The 25,559-nt window shown below is 46.0% G+C and overlaps 1 protein-coding gene across 1 annotated transcript in view; it reads right to left on the reverse strand.

The window, feature by feature from the left end:
• Positions 1–25,559, reverse strand: part of Nedd4l (NEDD4 like E3 ubiquitin protein ligase) — a 323,775-nt gene that overhangs the window by 133,278 nt on the left and 164,938 nt on the right. The window contains exons 3-5 of the mRNA XM_032885399.1: positions 10,292–10,373; positions 7,305–7,343; positions 4,963–5,016 (exon numbers count right to left, since the gene is read on the reverse strand). Of these exons, the coding sequence (XP_032741290.1) occupies positions 4,963–5,016; positions 7,305–7,343; positions 10,292–10,373 (175 nt within the window). The remainder of the gene's footprint in view (positions 1–4,962; positions 5,017–7,304; positions 7,344–10,291; positions 10,374–25,559) is intronic.

Consider the following 25,559-nt stretch of genomic DNA (forward strand, 5'->3'; position numbering starts at 1 on the left):
GATGGGGTGAAGTGATAAAGTTTACCCGAATCACCAGAAACACTCCCAAAACACAAATCGATAAAGGGCCACAGTATTCTAGGATACCGACTCAGCCACCTACCTTAAAAAAGACAAAATCACACCGAAACCTGAACGCTAAGGTCCACAGGCATCCCCCGACCATACGCTGAAACTACCAAACACAAGAAGGTCTGGGGAGGGAGACATTTAGAAACTGCAGGCTTGTTCTTAGAGAGAACACTCAACGAGTGGAAGCTAGCACAAGGCAACCTGACTGACTGACACTGTGTGGGCTGTAAGTGACCCCTGGCTTGGCAGTCAGCAGCTGTGTCTTTCTGTACTCCATTTCACAGAAAGGAGTGAGCAAAACCCCACATGCAGTGAGGCCAGAATGCCCTCTAAGGACTGCTTCCACAGCTGGACAGAGGGCACCATCCCGTGTCAGCATCCCTGGCTTAGACACTCAAGTGGGCCGAGCTAAGTTACACTGCTGTGTCATGTGTCCCCGCCACAGCTTTCATGTGGCACCTTGTCCACAGCCAATCTGTTCCCAGAACACATCCTGAAGTGACACATACTCTTAACCAGAATTGCCAAATGGCACAAAAACCAACAACAATACATTTCATAGCGAGAACTAATACTGTCTTTAAGAAGAACCAAGTACAGACTCCACGACGAGGCCTCTCCTTCCCAACAGCCTTTGAACTTTCTCTGACTGTTGTCAGAACCGTGTTTGCAAGCAAAGTTTCAAACGCGCTTCCGACATCAGCACATTTAGGCGCTGACTTATTTTATAGCAGACTAGTTTTAAGAAATATATTTTTAAAGTCCTTTCATCCAGAAGGAAATCTAAAAAGGGTGTGTATTAAGCTTGAGATTCCAAAACAGACAGAGCTTGTTGATGTCCAAGACCCACAGAAAAGTTTTTTTTTTTTTCTCCTGAAAGGCTAACTTGCTTCATTGACTGCTACCAAAACACTGGGTTCCACTGACCCCAACAGGGAAGGATATTCCCTTAAGCAGAGGATCAAGCTGCAAAATAACCAAGCTTTCTGGGCTGGCCTGGTCTCTTCTGGGCTAAACATGTGCATTTATGGACTTACCGGAACACCAGTCCCAGGGTGTCCAGGGCTCTTGGGAGCCTCCTCTTGGTTTTGGGGGGATTCTTCAGGTCCCCGAGTCACAAGAATTCGGAAGTGCTGCTGCCCCGCATTTTGATCCTGCCTGATCTTGAACATGCACCCTGGACTCTGCGGGGTCCTCTCTGAATTTGTCCTGCGGATCTCGGGGACCATCCTACGAGGTGATGCTTCTGGGGTTCCTCGGTCTTCGGTAGGGCTCACGCGGCCTGCTCGGGGCTGGGTCGGGTACGATGTGCTCCTCTCCAGCCGAATTCGTGGATATCTCACCAACCTGTCCCCCTTAGTGCCAGTGAAGCCAAAGTTGAAGTCACCGCCCAGCCCCACAGTGCCTTGATGGGGCTGCTGCAGCTGAAAGACAAAGCAGCGCTTCCCGGAGCTCCCAGAAGCGTCTGGAACATGCTGAAGGGACCAGCGCCTGGGTTCGGCCTGGCTGTCCGGGCCGAAGGGCAGGAGCCGCACCTGGCGCACATCAGCACTTGAGGCTCTGTGTTGGATGCGCAGGCCTGGGGTGGCCTCCTCCGTATCCTCGGCCAGGCGGGGACACGGACCACGGTGGTCACAAGTGCCATTGACCAGGGTCCCCGGGTCCCAGGCTGCCCTTGGAGGGGAGCTTCCAGGAGTGTCCACCGGAGAGGGCTCCGATGAGCCGATCTGAGCAGAGACCCTTGTGGCTGCGGCCTGGTCTCCGAGGTCAGCCTGGGCGCTTGGGGGCCTGTCGTCAGGCCCCTCCTGTGGCCCGCAGCTGTCTGTGGCACCGTCTGCGGCCTTTCGCTGCAGGGAGATCTTCATGGAGGAGCTACGAGTGGGCCGGGCGTCTACCCCAGCCAGGAGCTGCGGGATGAACATGGATGAGCTGCGCTTGAGGGCACCCACGCCCTCCTGCAGGCCGCTGTCCTCCCCTGCGTTTTGGGTGAAGGGGTGCGGGCTGCTTCTCCGTGGCTGCGTCTGGAATGCCATGAAAAAGTCCTCTTCTCTCTCCTGGTCTAGAATCTCAGACTCGGGGGCCGTATTGCTGCGGCCAGAGCCAAAATGAAACCGAAGCCGATGGGCCATGGTGACCAGGGGGGCCGGGAGGGAGCGGGCGAGCGACAACAACACGCCCAGCACTGCCAGAAGTCAGAACCCAAAGACACCAACTCCAAGAAAAAGTGTCCCATCTGCCAAACCGTTAGCACTGCGGCACCAAGAGCGACAGATAGCAGAAATAGCCCAAGTGGCAAGCAACATTCCAGGCATGATTGGGTAAGAGCAAAAAGCCCTCATCTACTCTGTGACAGAGGGTAGGATGGCCAGAGACACATGACCGCCGGCTCCCCCTCCAATGCCAGCTTCTGGACTTAGTGAAGTTTCCCCTCTCTTGCTGTTTTCCCCCCCTCTGAACAGCAAGAGCCTGAAACAGCATCTTCCCAGCTGCCGCAGTTCTGTCAGAAAGGGGCGGCCCAGCAGGGAGCTGGGGCAGCTGACTAAGGCAGCAAACACACTCCATGCGCAACCATGCTGTAAATCTGACCCACCACGCTCATCGGGCACTGCTTTCCCGGCTACCAAGAGCAACAGGTCTCTTTTCTAGCTGATGCAGGAGACGCTGCAGCAAGCGCATACCCAGAGGTATGTCATCCACCTCTCCACCGTGTTCCCGAGAACGAGCAAAATACAGCTCGGCTGCAGGGTGAACCCTCTCAAGCATCAAATGCTATGTTTCTGTTATGATATCACCACCCTACCACGAGGGAATGCAAAGTAATAAAATGTACTATAAATACGATTACACACCCCGCGGAATTAGTGTCCCTTTAATGGGAAATTATTAGACCATGATCTACAAGTAACAAAATAGCCAAGTGGAGGCGCAGGGGGCACACTACTGCACAGCCAGCTGTGGGCCTGGTCCAGCTCCTGCTACTTACTATAAACATTCTTCGTGTGTGTGTGTGTGTGTGTGTGTGTGTGTGTGTGTGTGTTACAATATGATTGCCAGACACAGCAGCTAACAGAGAAAAGAAACCCAGCAGGGGAAAACAATCTCTCTTGACACGTACAGGCACACACAGACACCACACAGACAGACAGACACACTCACACTCACACCCAGAGAGATATGATATGGCTTTGTAGTGATTTAACTTGGATACCATACAGAAGAAATGCCTGCAGCTGTTTTACAGGCAGAACTCATCGAGGTCACCGCAGTTGGGCCTCAAACCTAGAGTCTTACTGTTTGCAACACGCCAGAGACTAGACCTGAGAACTAAAAGCTGAATGACCCCAAAAAACTGCCATCGGATTCATAACGAACCTGGACATATTCTTTGCATATTCAATATACTCTTTCCTATGACTCAGAAATATCGGTTCCTTAACAAAGAGATTTATTTAGGCAGGACTTTAAAAAAAAAAATAGAATGGGAATTACCAGGGGGCAAAGAGTGACAAAAACCTACTTTAAAATCGACAAAGCATCTTTCTGTCAACAGCTCTGGGGCACAGGGTGTGGCGGATTAATCCCGTGTTTACACACACCCGAACTTGTTTTCTAAAAGCCCAGGGTTTTGAATGGCAAAAAATAACCTCTGTGAGACCTAGACTCCTGAACTCCCAAGTAGACTCCAGTCACGTATTGTCTTCGCCGGATTAACAGACAACAAAGCAAGAGCCAGGACCAGAGTTATTGACATTCTATGGATAGTAACCGCACAGCAGACAGCCTGGGGCAAGGCCTAGCATGAACATTTAAAACACAACTGCTCCAGGAGGTTTTAAATCGCTCTGCATTCGAAGCCCCCTTTGGGTTTGGAAATATAGTTTCTTACCCACGGCGAGGTCACTCAACTGCAAACGTTATTTTAGATCACACACACAGTGGGAAATCCGACACTTTCTAAACAGTAAATTTCTCTGGCAGAAGAACATGAAGAGGTACTTTCTCTTCAAGTTTGACCACCGTTTCGTTTTCAAAACGGCTTTCTTCCACAATGTGGAGGGTAGGCACCAAGGTGTAGAGACTCTGTTCCTTCAGACTTACTGCTTGCTTGCATTATTTCAAAGAAGGCTGCGGGTTCACTCACCAGCCGGCCCTTGCTGCATGGAAGTGTGAGAGATCAGGACTACATTGTGCAAGATCCTTATTTTGGTTTTGGTGGGGTTTTCCTCCATGTATGGGTTTGTTGTTTTTATAGTACTGTGAACGGAACTTCGCCAGGCAAGTCCTCTACCACTGAGACACAGCCGCAGCTCTTACGATAGCCCTTTCGAATTACCTTCTAAGGATTTATTTATTTATTTATTTATTTATTTATTTATTTATTTGTTTGTTTTTGAGAAAATACCCGTTGGATTTCACCTGCTAAGGAGACTTGCTTTCATTATAAACAAACTGGTAATTAGATTTTTGTTTCCCCAGAGACAACTACCATAGAGTTGTTGGTGAATTTGCTGTGGCACTATATGTCTGAGGAACGTTTTGTAATGACCGCGTGGCTTGTTTACAAGATTGATGGCCTCGTTACAGATGCACACACTCATCCACATTCCCCAGAGGAAGCATAGTAAGGGGTGAGGCCATCATAGGTGACTTTTATTAGTGTTAATATAAAAAAAAAATACACACGTAACTAAATCAATTTTATGACCTAGTAACACATAAATATTTGCTGGTATTGAGAACTTTAACAGTGAAACGGAAACAGTCTTCTTGGGGCATGTGCACTGCTGGGTGACCCAGAGGAGCTGAAAGGCATTACAAAAAAAAAAAAAAAAAAAAAAAAAAAAAATCCCATTTTTAAGAAATAAATCGAACTCAAAACCAAGGACTTACCAATCTGTTCTCGTCAAATACTTCAAATAAGAGCCTGTGATTAGATGGATTTACCTGAAAGGAACAGAAAGTGTATTTCAAAAATCAACGGGTACCATTTTAGAATTGGAGTAAGAGACACAGGACTAATGAAGGATGACTCCTAACACACTGGACTCTATGGTATGTCAATAGCTGACCTGCTTACCCGCTAGTATTCTACCCCAAATATCTAGACATACCAGAAAAAGACAGAACCTTCATCCTAGTCTCTCCAAGAGTGATTCTCATCAGTCTAAGAGGTCTCCTCATCCCTTTTACAGAGGCACCCTCAGATCTGTAAGTCAAGGTCCTATGTTCAGCTAGGACTACCTATCTACGGTGATGTCCTCCCTACAACTATAATTTCCTGAAGCACTAACATTCATTTAATATGGCCTCATTTAATTCTCCCAACAACCCAACACCAGAAATCATTGAAACCAGAGGCTTGAAGCAATTTGCCCGGGAACCCACAGTCAGTATACTGAGCAATCAGAACTTGCTTGCCCTGGGTCAGGGTAAAGTCACATCCCCTGAGGCTGCTGGTGTTTCTTCTCTCTTTTTCCCAAATAACCCATGTCTCTTCCAGTAGACTCAGGTGCCAAGTTAACTAGTCAGTAGACTAGTTACCAACCCTCCCCGACGTGTCACCATGCACTGATATTTGGATCCCTGCCTGTCAATCAGGGAAGAAAAGACTACCCTGAAAGGATTCTCTTTCTTTGGGGAAAACATCTCTGGAGACTGAGAATGTCTGGTGTTCTCAGAGGCTGTGAGTGGTCATGACAGACACGGGACTTGGGTCTAAGGCTAGGCTTAGGCTCCTTCCTCATGGAGCATGGAATGGCATTATATTTGATTGGAGCACAGAGGGCTCGAGTGCTCAATCTGAGCTCTTGGCCCTGGGTCTGCAGACAGCTTAGCAGCAGAGCAAACAGATGGATGGCTGTCTGTTCATCGACTCTGCAAAGGGCCCCATGCTATCAGGAATGCATCGATAGTCTACAGTAGGAGCTGGTGCACAACAGGCGTGCAATGTGAAATTGTGGAGGAATAAAATAAAGATCTTTAATAAAAAAACAAAAACACGCCCACAAGTAAGAGTCATTGAAACCGTTGTATACCTACTAAAACGTATACAACGTGGTTCAAACAGGAGGGGTACAAACAACTTGGGAGTTTCGTGAGAAGGCTGCTTGCTGTATGTGAGAGTCAGCTAAGAGGCAGTGACAGACACTTCTCGACCTCCAACAGTTTTCAGTTCTTCACAGAGCTTTCTAAAACACATCTGGTAGAGGCTGATCACGGGATCTATTGAGGGTTAAAGCCTCGGAACCACATTTCAGCTCTGAACATAACAGAAAACAGACGCTGGGTAAGTCATCCAAGTTCGCAGTACGAAATATCCTATCACGGCTGAGAGGAAAAAGCCAGGATCTTGTGCACGGGGGCCTAGAGGCACCAGGAGACCTAGGCAGGAGCCGTTTGGAGGCATAAAACATCAGGAGTGTGTAGTCAACGCAAGCTTTCATTTTTAAACAGGAAAGGCCTTCTCTTCCAATTAAATGGTTGAGGGCTCAATGTGTCCTACCTAATATCTGCTAGCAAACACCAGTAAGCACCAGTCTCCACTAATTTAGAGAATCCCTTTCCGTAACCAGCTGCTCTAAATAGGGAGCGCTGGAGGCCGAGGAAATGTTCTCCAGTGCTGTGGTACTGAAAGTAATTGTATGCATTAGATCTCTGAATTAGCAACCTTTCCCTTCTAACCAGAGCACAGCTGGTAATTTTTCTGTCTTTGGTGGGGAGGCAGTGCTGACGATCAAACCCAGGCTCTCCGGATTGGTAGGCAAGGACTCTACCACTGAACCACCCCTGGCCTCATCGCTGGCAAGATGTAATGCTTCCTTTTCAACCATCTTTCTACCGTGGACAAGCAAAGCACCTCACGTAGACATTCAACTAGTGGTTTAAATCGCACTCCTTCTTGCCCTTTTTTTCGAATTTCATTTTCCAAAGGTTGCAAAACTAAACAAACCCACAACTGAAATTAACCAGACTTAATTCATCTTATTTTTAAAGAAAAGTTTGAGTCGAAAAAAAAAAAATAACATGCTATTTTTGACAACCTGTTTTATGTCTCCTATACTGCTCCAAATGAGACCTCCACAGATTTTAGAAATTTGGGACACATTCAGAGTCTATCTGCTTAAACATTCTCTTAAGATGCTAACCAGCTTTCTTCCCGGGAGCCTATTTTGATATATCAATATCAATCTAGAGATCTGTAACAATCATTACAAAAGAGAAGGAAAACTTACTCTAAAATAAAACTCTTCATTCCACTTTGGGTTCAGCGTCTGGAAGAGAGATCATGCTGTGATCTTCGGCAGTGTTGGAACTGACAGTCACTAACGCAATACAACTCTTCACATTTGCACAAGCATTTTCTTCATAAAAGCGATTTTCAGAATGGCAATAAAGACAGCATTTAGTCAATTACTTGAGACTATTCTATATACCCAAAGTGCATGTGGAGGGACAGTATTTATGACACTGATCATTCATGACTATGGAAACCATAAGTTTCATGAATAAGCTTACCCAAAGGGAAAATGCTGGGACTTACTGACAACAAAACTTACTGAAAACAAAAACCCCCTTCAGAAAATGACATCAAAAATGATTTACTCTGTGAAGAAGGAAGTGAACCTCGCTGGCTCCCCTTTACTTGCTACAAGGCTGTGCTAAACCCGGAATGGCTGAAAATGCTCACTACTTACATCAATGCTGACATTTGAGGAATATTCTATAAAGAACAATACTGATGAGATTTTAACACACACACACACACACACACACACACACACACACACACACACACACACACAGGGACAGAGACAGAGACACAGAGAGACACAGAGAGAGAGACACAGAGAGAGAGAGAGAGAGAGAGAGAGAGACACACAGAGAGAGAGAGACACACAGAGAGACACACAGAGAGAGAGAGAGAGACAGAGACAGAGAGAGACATAGAGACAGAGAGAGAGACATAGAGACAGAGAGAGAGAGAGAGACAGAGAGAGAGAGGTTATAACCAAAGGGAACTGTATTTCTTCACAAAAAAATCATTTAAAAATATCCTTCGATCTTCTCTATGTATGATTCATTATCAATCTATTTAAATACACATCTTGCAAGAACATAGCAATGATATCTTAATGCTCAGCTCCAACAAAATGTCTTTCCAAACTAAAAAACTAAAGCACTTTTTATGAAGGAACACACATACACACACACAGAGAGACAGACAGACAGACAGACAGACAGACACACACACACACACACACATATTTGTATAGGCATAAAAGTCAGAGAAACAGAAACTGTAAAGATGACCTGTAAAATTCTGAAACAAAAAAAAAAAAAAAAATCATCAACACGTCTGCCTTTTAGCAGAGGAAAGAAAAAAAAAGAGAACAAACAAACAAGGAAGCATGGAATGCCACACATGCAAAACAACACTGCCCGTGATCAATCGAATTGGTTAAAAATACAGCAAGATCCCCACTTTCCCCACACCCCAACTCCTCAAAAGACCCCTCCCTAAATGACCACACTTTGGGGCATGAATAGAACTGAGATGGAATTCGGTGTGTGTGTGTGTGTGTGTGTGTGTGTGTGTGTGTGTGTGTGTGTGTGTGTGTGTGTGAAATGTTCCCCTCCAACCTGGAAGACAGGTACAGGGGCTGAAGTAGGAGGTGTCGCCAGGCAGGCAAGGGACAAAAGGTGACCACAAAGCCAATGGAGCAGGGACCCAGGTAGAGGAAGCCTTAGCTCTCCCGCAAGCACGGCACAGTACAGCACAACACGGCACAACACAGCACAGCAAATACTAACCAGGAGGCTGGCTGCGGGAATGGAGACACTCCCTCCAGCTGGCGAACGGAGGGGGAAACAGGGCTGTCACTCCAAATGAAAGACATTGCAATACCCTCGTCACTGGCATGTGTCCCTGGCTCTAGTCCAGCAGGGGACTAGGCCCCCTGACTGTTCCAACGAGGTGCCCCAGCTTCCCTGGGAACAGAACAAATGCCAGCGCCTAACACTGGGAACAATGGCCTCGTCCTCACAGGCAGCCTCCCACTAATCTGTGCACTGGCTTCTGTTTGCAAACAGATTTTACTGCTAGTCTCAATGCCAGGTGAAGGACACTGCATTACTGTTTCCTGTACAAAATGACCCACTGTGCCAGAGATCCGAAGTGTCTCCATAGCAGCAGAAGGATGCAATATTTTAAAGCAATCATGGAATCAGGATACATTTTTGCAAAGCAGTGAGACTATCAAACGGACTCAGGGAAACAGAGAGAGAGTGTGTGTGTGTGTGTGTGTGTGTGTGTGTGTGTGTGTGTGTGTGTGTGTGTGTGGTGTGGTGTTTTGGGGGGGTGATAGTCACTCACAAACAACCCTAACATAAATATAGCATTCTTGGTAGAGAACACGCAACTTTCACAAAGCTGCCTCCACCCCCAAGAAATATCTCTGTATTTTATATATGTAAACATAGGGGTGAGTGGGTTCAGACGTTATTCATATAGGGCTGAGATGGCTCAGTCAGTAGCATGTTTGCTGTGCTAGCACCCATGTAAACAGTGGGCGGAGCAATGGCCAGCACCTGCCATGCCTGCAGGGACGCAGAGACAGATCGGGGCTTGCTACCCTGTCCATCTACCCAAGCCAGCGAGTTCTGCGTTTAGCAACAGACCCTGTCTCAAACACAGGGAAAGAATATGGAAGTCACCTGATGTTCAGCTGTGACTTTCACACATCCATGTTTATTCTCCCCTCCACATGAACATGCACGACACACGCCAATAACAGAAATATACATATGCACCTATATCTTTATTATTAATACATTCCTACTTATTTTCATGTTAACTAAGCATTTTGCTTCCTTACGTAACAGTTCAAGTCAAGCCATTCCTCTTCTGCCTGCTAACTCCACAATCCATTTCATTAAGTAAACTTTAAATTACAGCTTATATTTTTTTTAATGAAAACTATTGAGTTTACCAGAATAACTTATTTGCTTGGTTATATGTGTTATGAGAAAAAAAAACCAACTTTATATAGATAATTCAAATAAAACATGAAAAAGTTTTTTGGATTATGGATGATTTTCAGAGAAAATACTAAAAAAAAAAATTTGCTATCTTATCCTTAAAACGCAAACTGCTACAAGGCAAAAATACGAAATGTCAAATTGGGACTTACAGGAATTTCATAGAAGCTGGCCGACCTACCTTTTTAATTGTCTTAGTCTGAACCAGAGCGAGTTCTCTGTTCTCGTCAGCTACGTACAACGAGAGCTTCACGTATGGGTCACTGCAAGGAAATGGCTCACGTTAAATGGTGCTATACTTTTTTTTTTCATTAGCCACAAACAAGCAAACAAAAGCAGCAAAATGGAATTAAGATGTAAACACCAGTTAACACCCCAGCTCACATTTATGAGCATAAAGTAACCGGCAGATTCTAATTAATGTCCCTGCCGAACGGAGCCCAAATTAAACAATGTGGAAGCCAAAGAAACCAGCGCTCTAACTTTAAAGACGATCTTTCCAACAACCAAACTGCCATCACGTTTAGACTCTTGACAGATTTTCAGAGAGATTATTTAGTGACACAGGAAATCCGTTTCGGCAAATAAAAGCCTATCAAGAAAGCCTAAGTTTACAGCCCATTCATAGTCTTGTTCTACCCCGTGGGTAAGAAAAGCTCTTCTGGTGCATATAAAACAACGATTACTCACTTAAACCATGACAGATAAAATAAACAAACACTTCAAAACTAAACACTGAAGCCTAGAGAATTCAGTGGTCACCCGAAGTTAGAGACTGGAGAAGCCTAGATGAAATTTCAAGTTTCCTGACTACAAGACCTTGTACAAATTACAGTCGTGAACTTGAGAAAAGCAGGCATCTTCTAGCAAGACATGTACTGAAAGTGTACCTAATAGAGACTGTTAACAGTGCTGGTCCACTCAGATTCTCTGGTTTTGCTAACCCAAATGCTCTAAATTATTCAAGTTTTAATTAAAAAAAAAAAATGGGGATGGGGATAGTCAGATGACTCAGCAGGAAAAGTATCAATGTTGTCTGATGACCTGAGTTCAATCCCTGGTACCCACGTAAGAGGGGAAGGAGAAAGCTTTCCTGTTATCGTCTGACCTACACATGCGTATTCCTATAGACAGACAAACAGACACACACAAGGGGAGGGGAGGGAGGAGGGAGGGGGTGGGGAGAGAGAGAGACAGAGAGAGAGAGAGAGAGAGAGAGAGAGAGATATAACCTGTATGAAGAGATTTCTCAAGTGTTACTCTTGAGGACTCAGAAACCATAAAGCTCTCTAATGTCTTTACCCTCCCAGTTTTTGCTTCTTTAATTATCTATGCCTGCTCATTTATCTCCATCACTCTATTGTGCCAGTTTCAAGCCAATCAGAGAAGCCGGTCAGCTGGCCAGGGAAGTAAGTGCACTAACAAAACCCTATAATTTATGAGGAGAAGTTTGAAGCCCGAGGTTAGAGAGAAACCCTGTCTTAGAAACCGCTCCAACACACAGTGGAGAGAGTTAGGCTTGAGGGGCCATCCCAACAATGACTACGTCTTCCAGAGTATTCGCAAAGACGACAGAAAACACTTCACGATGCTGAGTGTATCAACGCCAACTTGTTATCTCCAACGATGAGTTTATGTGTGACCCCTTCCTTCATAAAAGACTGGCGGTAAGAGGAGAGCCGAGGTGGGTGATGTACTCGCTGTGCGAGCATGAGGGCCCAAGTTCGGGTCCCCAGCACCCACGTAAGAGCTGAGTGTAGACACGTGTCTGGGTGGCAGAGATGGGCCCTTCTCGGCTCACAGGTCAGTCAAATAATAATCATAGTCGTAGTAATAAAAAAATATCAAAAGCAACTGAGGAAGATAACCAATGTGGTCCTCTGGTCTCTATACTATACCCGAAGGGGGAGACTGCATTCGTTAACCCATCAACCCACACATACACCCCCACTCCAAACACACACAAAATCAAAGATCTGTAAAGTACTAGCATACTGAAAAAGATATTTGTCAGCCTTACTTTTTTTGTTCATAAAACAGAAAGCTCACTTTGGGGAAGGAATATTTAAACACACATGTGCACGTTTTACCTGGACACTTCAGAAAAACACAGAAAAGCAGTGACCAAGACCCAGCACCTACTGCACGGACAAGGTCCAAGCAGACCTTCCCTTTCTGGTCAGTCTTCAGGCTTGAGTTCTCCAGAATCTCTGAGAGGAGAGGGTGGTTTAAATACAGATTGCTGGACGCCGTGGCCTGAGCTCCTCAGATAACCTGAGGAGAGTCCCCAGAATTAACATTTCTAGAACGTTCCCTGATGTAGAGGCTCCTGATCTACATTTGGGAAAACAGTGTTCTAAGTGGTATTTGAAAAGTGCATTAACCAGCACTAGACTTTCTTTGTCTCCTTTCTTTTCTAGCCGCCAATCTATCCCTTTAAAAGCTCTCAATGCCCGATTCCAGTCTCAAGAACACTCTCCTGGTGTAGAGAATAAGAGTGTAAACCCATACACGTAACCCCACATTACACAAAGTACCCACACACCCATCTGTGTTTTTAGACTTAGATCTGCCCTTGCGATCGCTGGCTACTATGTAACAGACTACAAGTAGTCACGCCTCACCTTAATAGAACATCCACATTCTTCCACTTGTGATTTATTCACCTGCGATTGTACCCTCTGACTACCGTACAAATGACACATGTGGCCGGAGATTGTGGGTGAGGTCGCTGACCATGGGACAGTGTCTTCCAGCTGTGATGAGGAAGGTACGACTGCACACGTCCCGCCCAGAGTCAAGGTATAATAGACCCTATGAAATATTGACCAAGAAACTTCCTGGTGTATAACTCAGTCTTAAGGGCCTTCAGCCACAGGCCAAGGGGCTAGAGCTGGCTAAAGGTCGGTGTGGCACAAGTCCAAGGTTAGGGAGAGCAAGCAGTTACTAGTGTATGCAGCTCTGGTGCATCCCTTCCCTTTTCTGCTGGGGTTGAACCACACTCAACTTTGGGCTACTCATGAATGAGGTGGGACAACAATCCCTAACCCGCAGGGTCATCTGGAGATCACAGAACAAGGCTGCTGGACACCAGTAACGGAGAGTACAGCACCCAACAGCACACATGCCCCCTGACAGGACAGCTGCTGTAAACGGCCTTTCCTTACTCTTAGGAGGCATCTCCGGTGGCTTCTTTCCACATCCCACGTGTGCTGATTTTTGACTGGGTTGATGCTGATCTGCCACATAGTTTGAATGGGGTGTGCCAACCACAGCTACTCCACACTTCCTCCTTATTCATACCCACAGTCACCTGGGTCAGATGCTCGGACCAGGCATCTTTATTCAAAACAACCCACCCCTGGCTTCTAGTTACTGCTCCTCTGGTGTCTGGTACTTAGCACAGCTCAGGGCTAACATACACCTAACTCTGTAAGAAGCTCAAGCCTGGCAGGGGTAATATTCTGCAAATATCTACTAGATAACCAGCAGGCTTATCTAGTTAGACGTTCCTCCCTCCAGGCAAGCTTCCTATTTTACAGGCCAATGTCAAACCATAGCCTCCTTCCTTCTAGTCCTCCTAAGAAACCAACAAATTGGTCCTGGGATTTGAACCATTCCCTATTTAATATATGCACATTAACTATTTAATATATGCATATTACATGCCAAACAAGGGGATAAGTCCTGGCTCTGCTCCACCTGACTGGAACAAAGAGAAAGAACACAACTACGACCAAGTTGACCAAGAACCCAGGTTCTCATCTTTGACCTCCCATAAGTGAGGGTCACTTAGAATCTGGGAGCCTAGATTCACCTTAGAACTGGGGAGTCCTCAGTGATTATCTCAGGAGACAGCCATGAATGTACTCAACTGGGTACCACCGCCAGAGAGGGAAATCTGCAAGGACAGAGACCAAGACTAGGGTGAAAGGATTCATTCCAGGCAGAAGGATCTGAGGTAAAGACTGGCGAAGGGTCTGGCTGAGCTGGGGTCTGGATTTTTAAAGACTGGCTCTGCTGCGGTCTGTACAGCTCAGGGACAGCAGCCAACCTGGACAGCCGCCGTAAGGAGGCAACCAGCCTTGCCAGGGCTCAACTCCCTGTTGCTGCTGTGTGCCCTTGAGGAACGCACAGAACTTCTCTATACCATGTGAAGGCATGGCAATAGGTGCCGCACTAGCACTTTCTGAAGGAAGCTGCTGGGAAAACTGACACGAGCAGTGTGCTTGGCCCTGAGCAAGTGTCCAGTGAACATGTGTGGCCTCGTCACCACCTCCACTGAGGCCGTTTAATACAGGTCTGTGAGCAGATTCAGACTCTTTAAAAGGAAGGCGTGAAGCAGGAGGCAGTGAGGAGGCCTCCCGTCTGGAGTGAGAATGGTCTTCGGCAGAGGTGTTAAGGATCAGGAGGAGGAAGGGAGGTGGGGACGGATGATGAGTTGGGAGAATGCTTGGGTAGTTTGAGTCCCACTCAAGAGCAGGAAGGCAAAGAAATCTGAAGTTCAGGAGCATCCCTGATCGCATAGCAAGTTCAAGGTCAGTCTGGAATACAGGAGTCCTCTACCGGTAACCTTTGTGCTCCATGTCCAGGGGGATGCATTTGTGGTAAGTTTGTTGGGGACTGTCAAACAAGGACAGTCAGGGCTCTCTCACCAGAAAATATCAATGATTCGGTGTGATTTTAAGACGCCTGAAATCTCATCCTAGTCCCTAAAACCAAATGTCTAGGTTGGGAGAACAAGAAAATGTATACCAAGTAGAAGGGTTGTTAGGTGTCCCCTTATTTTGCGGAGAATATACAAAGTCGAGTGTATACAAATCTGCGTACAAAAGGACATTTGAGGCAAAAATCAGATGGGCGAAATCACTTTACCTCACAGACCCGAGACACACAAGGAGCAAAAAAAAAAAAAAAAACAAACAAACAAACAAAAAAAAAAATCAGTGAGGCGCAGAGAGAGAGGCTGAGGTGGTGAACAGAGCCACCGGGTGTCAAGGAAAGCGCTCCTGCTGCTTGCTCATGAGAAGGCGCACCAAAACCTTTGCTCACAGTCTACTTTGATCTTGAAAACCTTAAAGAAGGGTTTCCTAACGGTCACCTCCCCCATGCTCAACATGGAGGCCGGTGCTGACAATTAGCTCTTGTGCCCACATGTTGGTGCATTGGGCAGAGGGCCGTTGGATCTGCACCGACTTCAACTGGATTTAAATAATTAAGAGATATAAATCTTTCTTGGGGTCTCATCCTCATTTCCCATCACTAGAGGCAAAGATCCTGCAGATGAGATCACTCCTCAGGAGAGCTGAACATTGGCTTGTCTGGGTTCACCCTGCTGCTCCCTCCAGGACACCCTGAACAAGGACATTCAGTCATGACACGCCGAGGTGGTGCAATACGGACCAGCTCCACTTACTCACAGCAAGCTGCATTCCTTCCCACCTGCTATTCACTCGTTTTATCAGAATAAATAATCCTTACTAAGAACCACATATTTTCCAGGGGCCGGGGCGATGAGTGGCGGGACAGGCAGGGGCTGCCTTTAATGGGCTGCACGTTCAAGGCAAATGACTTCCAGGGTGAAGGAGATAAGACTGTTAAGTCACTGCCTTGTCTGCCAGCTATGAAGGGGTCTTTCGCATAATAGTTAATCATCAGAACCCCTGAAAATGACCCATAACTGAAGGAAGCCATCATTCTTCCTTGAGGAAGGAAGGTTCTGGGTGCCACAGGGGAGAGCCGTAAGAAGGGGCTGGCTTTGTTCCCCTACTAATAAAGCACAGGGCCTAATGGCTACATACACGACACAGTGACATGGATCCTGTTTGTTTTGTCTACCTGGCTATACTACGACTTAACCATTCCAGAGCGTGTCTCTGAAAAGCCCCTTCCATGTCCTTCCCCACGCCTACCATCAGTGTTGCACACTTATGTAGATCCTCAGCAAACAGATAACACTTAGGAAGCACTCCAGAGTAGGGGGAAATACCTAGAAAGCGTGACAACAAATAAAATGTACGAACGCACGCAGAGACACTCTCAAGTTTTTATAACAAATCGTGTGAGCCTAAAAATAAGTCAACGGTTTAGAAATTAACAGTTTAATGTTCTGCCACCAGAAAGACGAATTGTTGCCAGTTTTCTGAAGCAGAACAGGGATGAGGCCCAAAAGCATCCCAAGGGTTGAAACCTTTTGATTCGAATATAAGGCTGCTGACTGATCCCAGAGCCATGGAGAGATCAGAAAATACACGCCCAGGTGCTCATGGCAGCTTCCTATGAAAAGAGAAAATAATTAGAAGCAGCTCTCCCCAGTTAGGAAAGTGATTAAATGAATAATGTTATGATCGTGAAACCAGAATATTGTAAGCAATCAAAATCATATTCTCAGAGATATTTTAAAATGAGAGAAACCACGATATAACATTAAGGATGTGGCATGTGACTTATATTTCATTTTTTATAGTTCCTTGGGTTGTTTTTCCCCCTTTTCTCTTAAGTTTTCTGTGGTGAGCAAATGCCACTTTTACAAGTACAAAAAAGGTCGTGAAAATGCCAGGAACAGTTGTACAAATGATTTGGCTAAGATATGCTCCAGGGACCAGGGACCTCGCTAACCCAAGCGACCCTCACACTTCTTTTAAACCTAGAGAATGGCCTTAAATACATGGCCACAAGGGACTTTTAAAGAACAATGCACACACTCCAGTCCTTAGGGCTGAACTGACAGGAAGAAGTAAACACTACAATGTGCCCCTTGCTACCAACATTGGCGGTGAGTAACTTACTCTTTCTTACACACGATTTTAACAGCTATGAGGAGAATGGGTCAGGTTACAGTCAAAATCATCCCCTAGTGTTTCTAGGCATATGTGAACGGGCATTAAAACTTTATGTCCTGGGCATAAACTGAGAAGCTGCCTTCAAAATATCCTCGGAAACTTCAGTTACGATTTTGTTATCAGGAGCAAGCAGTGATTTAGTGCCTTCAAGAACCTTCTTATTCCCTGTCTTGAGATCTGATTGTGACTGCCTCCTTCTCTACAAGCAACCTTACCCCTACAATGAGTCACTTGGAGTCCCAAACCTAGGGCACAGGAACTCCTGAGCGCCAGAGGCCACTGTACCCATGGCCATTAAGGTGGCTCTCGAGAATATCAGTGTTAGGAGTGTTTGTTAAGGGGGGAAACTCCCTCAACATTTCCTTACCGTCTGCAAGATCAACACTGTCCAGGAAAGCAGCTGAGAGAGAGAGCTGCACCGTGAGTTCTGGAACATGCATACAGTTGTCAAACAAAACAGGAACACACAGCCATTTCTACCCGTGCCTGTTCTATTAGAAATTCTCCTTTATATGGAATCTCTCTCTCCTCTCTCTCTCTCTCTCTCTCTCTCCTCTCTCTCCTCTCTCTCTCTCTCTCTCTCTCTCTCTCCTCTCTCACTCTCTCTCCCTCCCTCCCTCTCTCTCTCCCTCCTCCCTCCCCCCCCCCACCCTCTCTCTTTCTGTTAAGTATGTTTTTTAGTACACAGGAAGAGATAGATAACTAACCACGAGGTCCCGAGAAGAGACAGAAAGTGAGATATTCTTGGAAACTATCCCAAAGGGTCACTGAGTGCCCAGCACGTGCAAAAGGTGGGCACAACGGTGGAGGAAGTGAGATGTAAGCAGAAGCAGACGCTGTCCCCTTTCTGGGAGAAGCCAGAGTAAGCAAGAAAGATATCCACATACAAGCATACACACATACATATGGAGTTCATAAGTGAAGACCTGACATGTAGGGAAAAGTTATAAACGGTTTAAAACACGGATACACACTTGCACGGTGTGCACGCGCACACATTATCACCATTCCTCACAATTTCAAAAAACAAACAAACAAAAAAACCCAAACCAACCAAACAACAACAGCAGCAGCAACAAACCGACCCATGATTCTAGCCTGCCTACTTCATGAATGAGAAGAAGAACAGACACGTAAGGCCAGATTCTGAACTTCATTCTATTTCCCCAAACCCACATTTTGCTCAGCGCACATCTGAGTTTGCCATGCATCCCTGCGGTACCACCTACGAAAAAGTCAGAGATTAAAACCAGGCTTGAGGGTCTGGACGACGTTCAACAGTTAAGGGCATTTGTTGGTCTTGTAGAAGACCTGGGTTCGCTTTCTAGAGCGCTCACCACCATCTGTAATTCCAGTTTCAGAGGAGTTGATCCCCTCTTCTGGCTTCTGGGGGCACTGCACATACACGATGCACAGACACAGGTGGAAGTAAAATGCCCATACATGTAAAATAAAAATAGACTTTTAAAACAAAACAACCCCCCCAAAAAACAAACAGAATTAAAATCAGCTAGAGACAACTATGGGCAGTGTAAATAAACACATTAAATTATAGGCAATGTGCCACACAAACATGCATTCACAAAATACTGTATATGACCATTAGAATTATTCCAGTAACAAGGTTGACAGTCACTTATGCTCTGCTTCAGGACTGAAACGCTCTCTCTTAACACCACAGCAAAGGCAAACAAAACTACCCTAGGAACACATTCAACTATATACAGGGTGTCATCCTGCTGCACTGTTTTCTACATGGTATAGATGTAAATACAAACACATGGCCAATCTGCCTGTGGTCTCTTTACTTAAATAGCAGCAACGAGAAAACTTTAAAACATCATGGTGAGATGGCTCAGCGATTAAGAGCACTGACTGCTCTTCCAGAGGCCCTGAGTTCAATTCCCAGCAACCACATGGTAGCTCACAGCCATCTGTAATGGGATCTGATGCCCTCTTCTGGTGTGTCTGAGGACAGGTACAGTGTACTCACACACATGAAATAAATAAATCTAAACAAAAAATAACAACAACAACAACAACAACAACAACCCCATCGCGTATGGGGAGCTGGAGAGAGCTCAGCGGTTAACGGTGCTTGTCGATCTTCCAGAGGACTAACGACTTTGGCTCTTACTACTCAAGTCAGGCTGTTCACAAGTGCCTGTAACTCCAGTTGCAGGAGTTCTGATGGCCTCCTCTAACCTATGAGGAGATCACCTCCCCACACACACACACACACACACACACACACACACACACACACACACACACACACACACAGAGAGAGAGAGAGAGACAGAGAGAGAGACAGAGAGAGAGAGAGAGAGAGAGACAGAGTGACAGAGACAGAGAGAGACAGAGACAGAGAGACAGAGAGAGACAGACAGAGAGAGAGACAGAGAGAGAGAGAAATGCACAATGTGTATATCAAAGGAATAAAGTATTTCCACCATTACCACCAAGAAGTAGAGTCTAAATGGGCGTGCTGGTCCATAGCTTTAATGCCAGCACCAGGAAGGCAAAGGCCAGCACGCTCTATATAGTAAGCTCCAGGACAGCTAGGGCTACATAGAGTGACCCCATCTCAAAACTCAAACAACAATGACAGCCCCCCCCAAAAAAACAACAAACAAACAAAAACGAAAAGGAAGTCAAGTCAGTCCAGTTGGAAAGAACCTTCAAGAAAGGTATGCTAATGTGTTAAGTCAAAGGCCCAGCATCGCAGTGTCTATGTTAAACGTGTCGGTGCAGCAGGCTTCATCATCAGACAGCATATCTCTCCCTGGCTCTCAGGCTTCTGTTTAATTACCACGTCAACATAGATTGCCTCTATTATCTCTTTAGGGGTTCTAAAAATCTACTGTGTCAAAGACAGCAAAGGCACTATTTTCACACAAACTTAAGGGTGCGAGCAATTAACACCTGCTAACCTGTGAGAGAAAAACGTAAAACTTCCAAACTGATTAGACAAGGCTCGGAAAGGACACGTTTATAAAGATAAAACTCTGGAAGTCTGCGAGCATGTGTGCACATCCACAAATGACACGAGAGCATTCTGAGAGGTTTCATAGACTTTGGACAAACCTACTGCCTAATGTAAGTGAGATGCAGAAATAATCCATTCGGAGATACAAAAGAAAGAGGAGCGGGGCTTCCTAGAATAGAAATGATTCTGCCAAGATAAAATTCCCCTAGTGTGCTTGCTCCTCAAGTGTTGCCGAGGAACTGGCAGCGAATGCTACACAAGCTGACCTGCAAAATAAAGGTGGTATAACCCGTGGCCTCTCATCAGAGAGGATAGCCATGTCCTTTCCCTGTAGTCCCCCAGTAGCTGAAGAAGCCTAGCCTAGCCTCCTAACAATCCCTTTTATCCTTAAACACTCAATTATTACTTCCAAGCAGTTCTTTGAAAACCAGTAGATTTTCTATCAGAGCAATTATTTTTCTTACTCTAAAATAGGAAGTTTGTTGATTTTGATAAGCCAGGAAAGAGAAGGCAACCTGTATGATGACAGATGTGCAAAGTTGTCACGTAAGAGATCTTGTGTCACAGAGAATATGGAAATTAAGACATCAGGGAGAGGGGTTGGGTATTTAGCTCAGTGGTAGAGCGCTTGCCTAGCAAGTGCAAGGCCCTGGTTTCCGTCCTCAGCTCCAGGGGGTGGGGGAGACATCAGGTTGATTAGATGTCCCATGGATGAAATCCTCGCAGCCTGTCTGGAACCATGAGTCCTTCTGGAAACCATCTACCTTAGGCACTAAGGCTTCACTAGCACTTCCCTAGGAAGGCGTGCGTTCCCGAGACAGCTCACAGAAGATGTGGATTCACACCCGTCCTCTACTGCGCATGCACCAAGACAGAAGCCCCAAAGTAGAAATTCCTAACTACCAGCAGCTTAGACGTGACTGAGGAGGTCTGGCTGACCAGGAACTCACGACACACGGCGTCTCACACTGGGCAGCCACAAGCATTAACCAGAGCAATGGTTCTCAACCTTCCTAATACTGCCACCCTTTTATATAGTTCCTCATGTTGGCCCGACGCCCAACCAGAGAATTATTTTATTACTACTTCATAACTGTAATTTTGCTGTGATGAATCATAATTCAAACATTTAACATGCAAGATATCTGATATACAACACCCCCACCCCCATTAAAGGGGTTGAGACCCCCAGGTTGAGAATTGATGACCAAGAGGGCTGACTAATTTACAGATTTCTGGACCTCAACCCTCAATCTTCCAATTCAGAACACCTCACAGGATGCATTTCTGACAAGCATCATGACCCTCTTTCCCTCCGTTTCTGCAGGCTCTGGTTCAAAGCGCTCATTGCACTGTGTGTGGAGGAGGGGAGGGTTAGGAGAAGATAATCTCTATTGGAGACAGAGCGCGCTGCCTCTGGGTGGCCTCTTGGTCACCTGATGTTATACCTACACATTTACTGGGGTCACCAGAAGGGCAGCCTACAAGGACTACCTGTAATTATTATTTACCAGCTATCTCCACTTGGTGTTTTATCTCAGTAGGGTGGAGGTAGGAGGGAAGAGTGTCTAGTAAAGTCAGGGCCTGCCTAGTTAAAAAAAATATATTAGTCTAAAGCAAGAACAGTTAGGAGCTCCAAGCAACAATAAGAGTTCTCCAAGATGTCAGTCCTAAAGGAAACAAGGTGTAAAAAGCTCTCGAGAGACAGGATCCCATCTGTCGGCTTACTCTGATGGGAGTTTGGAGGGATGTGGAATGTCAGATCTGCTCATCTGTTTCCTGCCTGGTTAGAAAAAAAAAAATCATATCAAGTAGGACTTCCTAAACAAAAGTCCAGTGATACATATGGTTTGTTTATTACACATTGCTTTTATAAAAATAGCCCTGTCTGTCCCTGATTAATAAAGTGGCAAGCAACACAGAAAGACGGGACTGTGCTAAAGTGTGAGAAGAGGTCTGCAAATGAGTTGTTCTCTTACAATCTTGCACGGGAGGTCCCAAGCCAACTCTCAACTGTGTCCTCCTGATTGAGAGGGGCAACAGGCTGGGCAGGCAGAAGACACGGACTTACTGACAAAGCAGAGCCCACACTCAACGGTGTCAAACCCTAAGGAGGGTTTGCTCTAAATGGCAAAGGTGCTTAAGGAATTCAGCCCTTATTAACTAACCGGGGAAGAGAAACTCCTTTAATTAAGGTGGGGAAGGGTCATCCTGGTCTGAACCGTGGCCTGCTTTTTTACTTGTGACCAATACAACTGACCTCGTCCTTGTGAAAAGGAGGCGCTGACATGTTCAGAGGGGAGACACAGAAGTTGATCCTATAATGGGGAGGCTGCATCTACATGCCAAGGACACAAAGTGCTGCCGACTGTCACCTCAGTCAGAAATCAAGGAAGGAGTCATGACAGCCCTGCTCAGACCTCCTGACAGGTGGCTTCCAGGCAGTCAGGCAGTAAATGTCTTTGGGCAGGCACCCAGCCCTGGTGCTTTGCAACAGCAAACTTAGCAGAATAGTATCCCTTAAAGCTAGCCTTTACGGGAAGCCAGGGGGGACAAGTAAGTTACAGTTTGCTCCTTTCCACTCTGTAATACTCAGTTATCACTGAACATCCCCAGTGGAGGCTGGGCCAGGGCCCGCAGACAAACATTAATTATCTGTGCAGCTTCATACACAGAAACGCAAGCTGACTGCTAAACATGGAGGCCAGAAACACTCCCATGACAGAAATGGTTTTAGTCTCCGGGACTTTATGGCCTTTGGAACTGCACGTAAAGGCATGAGGACCAGAATGAAGCTGTAGGACCCTGAGAGACGCTGCATGTGCTTCTGATGCGACCTTGCAATCGCGCTCGGCCTGCTAGGAGACCTCAAAACCACAGGACTACCTGCGAAACCCTAATATTTCAAAGGGTCAAAAGCAGCCCCTCAAGGCCCAGAGAGACCATTTGAAAGGTCTTTATCGGCAGTTTCATCCTCAAGCGTGTTAGCAGGCAAGCAAAACACCAAGTACCACACCACTCCGTTATTCTGAATGCTGTGGCAGACTCCAAACAGAATTGGAGAGAGGGAAATGACTGCATCATAATTAACAGAAAAAGAGCTAGATTATAATACTCCCATTCTCATTTCTAAAGTGGTAGGTGACCAGGGATACTTTCCTATTTAGTGGTTAATATGTAGCAAGTGCCTACGTTTAATTTCTGGGCCCAAATACACTCAGGAAAGAAGCTCACAGGACGCAGCACTTGTTTGCACTAAAAGCTGGTTAGCCCACGCCAGCTCATGAACACCATCCTCCCTTGCCAAACTTACCAAGCTGGACACACACTGGGAATTGTTCTTGTCTGTGTCCAACTCATCTAAAGGAAGTTGGGTCTTGGTTTTGGCTTCTTAAATCTCATAGAAATCTGAGAGGCCTTTGGATTTTTAAAAATCTTCCCTTAAATTACTGTAGTAGATGTTGAAAGACTCCTCCAGAACCTAGTGCAGACTACATAGTCATTAATAGGATACTGTATTCTTCCTTCAGATTCTCTCTCATAAACCTGAACGCTTGACCACTCTAAGTTCTCTCTACCAGATAGAACGGATACGTCTACTTCTCCCTGCCCATGGAACCTTCAAGGAGGAAGAGCTCAATCACAGGATACAAGCACAGAACAAGTCAGGAGTTTACGGGGAACAGTGTGCACTTCTCTCCCACAATAGCTGACATCAAACTTCTACTATATTTAACAACCAGAACGTGGGCTCCTTCTTTTCCTTTTGTTCTTTGCTTTATTCTTTCTAATTGACAGTGAGTGGAGTATCTGGCTGGGTCCACTTGCCAACCGCCACATCTGCCTTGTTCTCTACTGATGTCAGTGTTAGATCCAGGCTTTCTGTGCACTCGGCCCCACCGCACCGTTATTGGTTCAGATGTTTTCTTTCTCTCTCTACCTCTACAGCTCTCCTCTGCCTACGCTTCACGCAGCCAGCATTTCTTCCATCCAAACCACCCCATAATAACCAGCCTCTCCATCCTCTGCATTCCTGTAGTTAGACCCGCTGAGGCCTCTCCTTCCCGCAGCTCAAGTGCCTTTCCACATTGTGTGCTCCTTTTCAAGGCTCTAGATCTTAATTCTCTCAAACCGAGGCCAGCGTTTCGATCTCAGGCTTCTGAATATTTCACGGGAACCTGCAGAAAACGGGTCCCCAACGTGTGATCTGTAGATGGCTGACTTCTATTATGGGAAAGGTAGCTTCTCCTCGGAGTTTTACATTTAGAATAGAAATCGCAACTTGCCTAAGTTGCTAAAATGTGGAATTTCTGGCAATTTTTATCTCAGATCTGTCAGGCCTAACTAAGTGCAGAATTGATTTTCCACAGAAATCTCACTAACTTGCTTCATATCCTATGCCTTTTTGACATGTGGGACTTGGGGTTGTTAGCGTACCATAGGATATAAGACAAAATACTTGCCTGCATGCAGGCACTGGGGGAAGGTTCACAGTGAACCTCGTGTCACTTATATGACCAGATACCAAAAAGTAAAGTCTTGGGGAAACACTATTATTTGTGGCCTCACTGGGAGTGGATTGGGGGTGGGGATAGGGCAGAGACGGGCAAAATGACAGTTCATTCCAGAAACCCAGATTAGCGGATTGATCGTCATTTTGTAAGTAGAGAGGGAGATTGCACAACAAGCACCAGCCCCCGGCCCCAGACAAGCAAATACACACTTCTCAGTCCAGGTGCTTATGTTCTCAGGGCCACCTTTCATGTTGCCTTCCACTCTTTCTTCAGTCCGGCGTGCATGCTTACCCACAAAACAAACCCTTGCAGAGCTCTCAGTAAAGGCGAATAATTGACAAGCGGAGGAAGCTTCCATTTCTGCTGAGCCAGCGCTACGAAAACGCAATGCCGAAAACACATCTATGAAGTTGGTGTCACATGAGGGAACGGCAAGCATTGCCAGAGGTATGTCGCCTCTTCCTACATCGTCATTTGGGAACAAACAGTCTGCTGGAATGCTGCAGGTGATCCTCCTTTCTGTCAGGTAGGACAACACCTGGCAGCTGTCCTGAATCATCCATTAATAATCCAAAGGCCATGAACTGGCTCTCCTTTGAGTGATCCATCCCAAGACATGTATGTGAGAACAGTGGCCTTTGTCAAGGGGAGACTGTATACTGTAGCAAAATACCAGTGAATCCCTACTTAGACTCACACTTCATATCCCACGGTCTCTCGTTCTGAGGAGATTCTGAAATCTAGGTCCTATGGAGAGCATGCAACAGGAGGAAAAGACCTCCTCTTGTATATGATCGGTAAAGCTGTTCCGAATCAGAGGCAGGGGAATCTGCCAATCCTGAACTGTGCATAGAAACCACCCAGGGATCTTAGAACTTAGCAGTTCTTCCGGTGAGTAGGAAGAGTCTCCAAAGGCAATCTGAATACAACTGTCTCGGGGAAGCAGGCAGGCAAGCATGCAAGAGTACACAGACTCTCGTCAAGAATGAAGACCTTAAAGCAGGGTGTGGTGGTGCATGACTGCAATCCCAGCATACCGGAGGAGGAAGCAGGAGGGCCAGAAATTCAAGGTCATCTAGGCTGGGCTAGATGCCAGACTTGTCT

The sequence above is a fragment of the Rattus rattus genome, chromosome 15 (assembly GCF_011064425.1).
Source record: "Rattus rattus isolate New Zealand chromosome 15, Rrattus_CSIRO_v1, whole genome shotgun sequence".
Taxonomy (NCBI): domain Eukaryota; kingdom Metazoa; phylum Chordata; class Mammalia; order Rodentia; family Muridae; genus Rattus; species Rattus rattus.